The sequence below is a fragment of the Lactuca serriola genome, chromosome 4, assembly GCF_051521515.1.
Source record: "Lactuca serriola cultivar US96UC23 chromosome 4, Lser_US96UC23_V15, whole genome shotgun sequence".
In the NCBI taxonomy this organism is placed as follows: domain Eukaryota; kingdom Viridiplantae; phylum Streptophyta; class Magnoliopsida; order Asterales; family Asteraceae; genus Lactuca; species Lactuca serriola.
In genome coordinates, this window is record NC_136411.1 from 20,540,877 (window position 1) to 20,546,919 (window position 6,043).

At 36.6% G+C, this 6,043-nt stretch overlaps 1 protein-coding gene across 1 annotated transcript; it reads left to right on the top strand.

Annotated features, from left to right (window-relative positions):
* The first annotated feature begins 3,026 nt into the window (after window positions 1–3,026).
* Window positions 3,027–3,719, top strand: LOC145098102 (uncharacterized). Its single transcript, XM_079035777.1, has one exon. The coding sequence runs from the start codon at window positions 3,027–3,029 to the stop codon at window positions 3,717–3,719; it is 693 nt and encodes a 230-aa protein (XP_078891903.1).
* Window positions 3,720–6,043: the final 2,324 nt, after the last annotated feature.

The window sequence follows — 6,043 nt, forward strand, 5'->3', positions numbered from 1 at the left end:
AGTTTGACTAACAAAGGGTGTTGACCATGGCTCTAGCAGACATGTCGAATTACAATTGGGCCGACTGCTTTTTATTTATTTTTGGGTAAAAAATTTACGGTTTTTTACAGATGATATGTTAATTTTTGTAACGGCTTTTTTAATTTTGTAATGGGATAATGACTTGAAAGGGTAACGAATTTTCGACTTTGTTCACATTTAGTCACTAAACTTTTTTTCGTTATCTATTTGCCATTTAACTATTGAAACTGTTCACATTTTACCCTTATGACCGGCTGTTGCCGGTCATAAGGGTAAAATATGAACAGTTTCAATAGTTTAGTGGCAAATAGATAACGAAAAAAAGTTTAGTGACTAAATGTGGACAAAATCGAAAGTTCGTTTCCCTCTAAAAAGTTCAATGGCTAAATGTGAACAAACTTCCTATTGTATTATGTTTTAGCAAATTATTTATTTTTGTTTAATTGTAGCAACATTTGTTGATGAAGAAATCTATGAAATAAAAAAACAAAATGTAACATTCGGATTTCCAGGTATCATAATTTAAGTATTTTTCTTTTGACTTAAGAAGAGAGACTCGACGAGTTGACGCCTCAACTCGTCGAGTAAGGTCGCGAATGATGACTCGGATTAATGAATGGACTCGACGAGTCGGTTAGGCGACTCGAGGAGTCCGCGCTGTTGGCAAAAATCCTAAATCTTTGGGTCCGAGCCATATTTAAAGGCACTTATGACCTTCAATTACGACTACCTTTCCCATAAGTGAGAACCCTAGTGAGCTTGAGTGTGTAGAGTGGGAGGAAGAGCTATCTTGAGCTTTTTGGTGTGATTTTGCAAGAAAGGAGAAGAGTTCCAGCAAGAGGGACCAAGGAAGGTTATTGTTCTGAGTTATTCAAGCAAGGAGCTTCATTATGAGGTACAAAATTGAACCCTTTTCCTTCCCTATTGTGTAGATTCCATTTTGGGGTTAGGGCTTGAATCACTTCATCTTTGGGGTTTTGAATGCCTCAAACCCCTCTTGCAAGCTTGTGTTATAGATCTGGACCCTTCTAGGTCCAAAGAGCCGAGAATATGAAGCTTTAGTAGAGTAAACCTTGGGGTTTGATGTTAGGAATCTGGACCCTTCTAGGTCCAGAGAGCCGAGAATATGAAGCTTTAGTAGAGTAAACCTTGGGGTTTGAAGTTAGGAAGCATTTATGGGATTTTTATGGTATATATAGTTACTTTCATCTTACACATAGATATGAAGTATTTTATATAAATTACGTACTATGTGTGCATATTATTTGAATACTTGCTGTCTATGCTGGATGAACGATTTTATACATGTTTTAAAATATTAAACGTTATATTTATTTTATATCTACAAATATGTTGCGTATGAAACATTGGTAGATGCAATAGTTGGTGTGTGATGAAATAAAATGATGAGAGATAGGTGATGATAGAAAGGTGATGATAATTAGGTAAATGGATGATGATGAATAGGTGATGTAGGATGAAAGGAGATACCATAACCTTAACCGGCAATGTGGCGATGTAGCCATCTACCAGAGTATAGATGGCGACCACAGACTATTCTAGACAACCCAGTGGAAACACCAGCAGGGCCATAACCTGTAGGTGATGAATTACGAGTTTAGGCGATGTTGTAACTACGTATTCATGCGATGATACTCTAACCCCTTACTATGAATTATGAGTTCAGACGATGTTGTAACTACGTATTCATGGGATATCACAAATTCCGCATGCCAAACCAATGGTCATAATTCACATCAGTGAGAATGGTTCATTTTTTTGTAAAACCAAAATCAGATTGAAAATTTTGATTTTTAATTTTGGAAAATGTCAAACCATTGGTTTTTTATTTCGGTTTCAGTTTTTTGTTTTTTTTAAATATATTTTCAGGGTTTTGTTTTGTTATTTTTTTTATTTCATAGATTTCTTCATCAACAAATGTTGCTACAATTTAACAAAAATAAATAATTTGCTAAAACATAATACAATAGGAAGTTTGTTCACATTTAGTCATTACGAACTTTCGATTTTGTTCATATTTAGTCACTAAACTTTTTTTCGTTATCTATTTGCCACTAAACTATTGAAATGGTTCACATTTTACCCTTATGACCGGTAACAGCCGTCATAAGGGTAAAATGTGAACAGTTTCAATAGTTCAATGACAAATAGATAACGAAAAAAAGTTTAGTGACTAAATGTGAAAAAAGTCAAAAGTTCGTTACCCTTCCAAGTCATTATCCCTTTTGTAATTGTTTTGGTCCATAAAAGAAATTTACGCTTTCATTCCTTGTGCCATTTAACTTAATGGTTATGCCGTTAATCGTATGGAGACGAGGAAATGACAGTCATTACGGTTAAGACCATGTGGTATACTCTCAAGTTTCAACGAGGGCATCCGTGATCCATGTGGCCACGAGAAAATTTCGTGCACACCACGCCGACATTTCGTGGTCGGGAGTGGTTGTTGTTCTTTGTGTTTCCGACAACGAGTTTAAACGGAAAAGTTGATTGGTCATTGGTTTACTGACCGTTGAACGGTCATTTGGTCCTTTTTTTTCAAACTCAATTCAATACATATAAATAAACCTTATATTTTACCAAAACTTACATCTTCATTCTAACCTTCATTCTCTAAAACCACAAAACGCATGCACATGGATACTACAAAACGCATGCACATGGATTCCACAAAACACATGGAATTCTTAAAAACTTTTGACTCGGATGACGACGTACAATTCGTCGAGACATTCTTCAACGTTGTGCAACACATTCACGACGAAGAAAGTTTGAATGTTGCTCTTACAAGGGCGGTCGTCAATCGTGATCGTCAAGCTGCACACGACTTTTTGGTACGTGATTAATTTGCCGATAATTGTCTTTATAATGACGACTCTTTCGAACGTCGTTTCCGTCTGAATAAGGCTATATTTTTACGTATTAGTAATGCTTTAGAATCTCCTTATGATTTTTTCAAACAAAAACCCGACGCTAGAAGAAGAATGAATTTTAGTAGTATACAAAAATGTGCGGCTGCTCTTAGGTATTTGGGATGCGCTATAGCATTTAATTCATCTAACGAATACTTGAAAGTATCCGAGAAGACTTCAGTTGAATGTGTAGATTGGTTTTATGCATGTGTGTATGAGGTTTTTCACGAACAATATTTGCGCAAACCTACTCAACGTGATATTGAAAGATTATATTCGACTCATGAAGAGAGGCATAGATTTTCAAGTATGCTTGGCAGTCTAGATTGTACGCATGTGGCTTGGGAAAAATGTCCAAATGCATTACGTTGCCAGTTCACTCGAGGAGATATAGGTGAACCAACTATCATCCTAGAAGTTGTTGCATCTCAAGATTTGTGGATATGGCATGCCTTTTTCGGAGTAGCAGGGTCTAACAACGACATTAATGTTCTTGGACAGTCTCCTATTTTCAACGATATTTGGACCGGCAAAGCACTTGATATGACGTTCATAGTGAACAGGCACGCGTACAGATACGGTTACTACCTTGGTGATGGGATATACCCGAATTATTCTACATTGATGAAGGCATACTCGGTTCCTCGAAGTGAAAAGGCAAAGTTGTTTACAAAAAAGCAGGAATCGGCGAGAAAGGATATCGAGAGAGCATTTGAAGCCCTTAAGCAGACATGGCATGTAGTGAAATATGCTACACGACTCTAGGATAAAGAAAGAATTAACGAATGGTCCTAGCATGCATTATAATGCATAATATGATTATTAAAGATGCAGGTCGAGCGATTTGCACATATGATCTGAACAACGTTGTCATTCCAATTAAGGAGTTCATACCCAGAACAAATGAGTTTTTAGAGCGAGTTATTGAAATTCATAACAGTGAAACGTGTCTCAATCTTCGAGAAGATGTCGCGGAACATTTTTACCAACGTAACATGAACGAAGATTAGTTTTTTTATATGCATGTTTGTTTTTATTAATTAATGTAATGGCTTTTTGTCAGGCGTGTCAAACCCAACAAATAATAGGGTACAATAGACTCCAAATACACTGTTTTAATGCACTAAAAAGTAGTACAAGGCAAGCAGGGTCGAACCACAGAGGCACGGGACAAAAGTCTATACCTTTTTGCACAAGGTACTTTGGTCACAAATGAGGGTTTTGTTTGCAAAAGTCAAATAATAAAAAATAACAATCAACTTTGAAACATACAGAAAATGAAATAGATTTGTAAACAAGTTGTAAAAGTGCTTCCAGTTCTAGTTTTCAATGTTGTCATTTAACCTGATTATGACTTGATGTAATTTGTGATTGCTATTCTAAGTTGGTACTGAAAGATATTAACACGCTCTAATACCTCTCGCTTGCCAAATTATCTAACCAAAACACGCTCTTTGACTAGACCTAGCTTTACCAATTCAACCTAAACACGCTCTTAGATTGCATTGAAAAATTGCATTGAGTTTTGTACAAGCTCCCCAACAATGTCCATTTCTTCTTATACGCTCGGAAGTGTGAAAACATGTGATATATGTTTTACAATAAGAAAACTTATTGCTTGTTACCAATTATTAACTTTATAGAATGATTAGGTGCCCTAAAAGTTAATTAACTACACAAAAATTCAATTCATGAAAATGGTCAATCAAACACAAATCAAATTCAAGGATTCTAGTTTAAACAAAAACATAATCACTAGAATAGAATCACAAATCAAGCATCAAATCATATGCTTCAAGTCAAGCAATCAACATGTCTTGAACAAGAACTAGAAACTAGGGTTTCTTAGCCACACATGGCTAAGAACAAATCAAACAAGAATAATGATGAAATTGAAATGTTTAATGCTTACTAAAATGAAATCAAAAGTGTTTGCAATGATCAGGTCTTCTCAAAAGCTCCAAAAATTCTCCTAGAATCGCCCAAAATCGCCCCAACCTGCTCCAAAAACCGTCATTCTCTCAAAAATGACGTCTCCTCCTATTTTAATTAATGTTCATGTGCATGCCATGAGGCCATGTGTTTTTGGCATGGCCATGCCTTTTGCCCATGTGTTTTTGGCATGGCCATTTGTCTTGCCTATGTGTTTTTGGCATGGCCCATGCTTTTTGCTAAAACACAAATAAGTTTTCACTGTTGGCTCTATCTTCGGTCAAACTTCACCATGAGTCATGGTGCTTAATGTTGGGTCAAAAATATGGTTTATACTTTGCTTTTCTGGGCAATTGTATTTCTCTATAATATTTTTGGAGTTTACGGTCATGTTTACGGTTGAGTTTACGCCCGTAAACACCTTACGGCCATAAACCCATTTACGGCCCATGTCCACAAGCCCATGTTCCCCTTGTATAAATATAGGTGTTAGGGTGTGAGGAATAGATTGATGAACACGTAGAGATTTTACGGCCAGAGAGAGAGAAGAACTATTGTGTGTTAGTGTGTGTGAATCTCTTGTATCCAGATCATCATTCTATTCATTAATACATTGAGATTCATCATCTTCTTCTTCTACTTCTCTTCTCTTTGATTTGACATCATCCGTTTGATTGGGATTCCGCACCATCAAGCGGATCTGATTGATACACGGGCAATTAGGGACTTACAATTGGTATCAGAGCATGATCGGCGTCAAAGGCATTCTACAGTCGTTTATTTGGTGCTAGTTCGCGCGTTTCAAAAAAGGGGATTTATTGTTTCATCCAAAAATCGAAGATTCTGTGTTCTCGGTTCAAGCTTACGGCCGTAGAATGCCTTTGACACTGGTCTTGCTCTGATACCAACTGTAAGTCCCTAATTGCCCGTGTATCAATCAAATCCGTTTGATGGTGCGGAATCCCAATCAAACGGATGATGTCAAATCAAATAGAAGAGAAGTAGAAGAAGAAGATGATGAATCTCAATGTATTAATGAATAGAATGATGATCCGGATACAAGAGATTCGCACACACAAACTAACACACAATAGTTCTTCTCTCTCTCTCTCTGGCCGTAAACTCTCTACGTGTTCATCAATCTATTCCTCACACCC

Excerpts from the sequence above, each read along its gene's own strand:
- LOC145098102 (XM_079035777.1), top strand. The coding sequence starts at position 3,027 with ATGAATTTTAGTAGTATACAAAAATGTGCGGCTGCTCTTAGGTATTTG.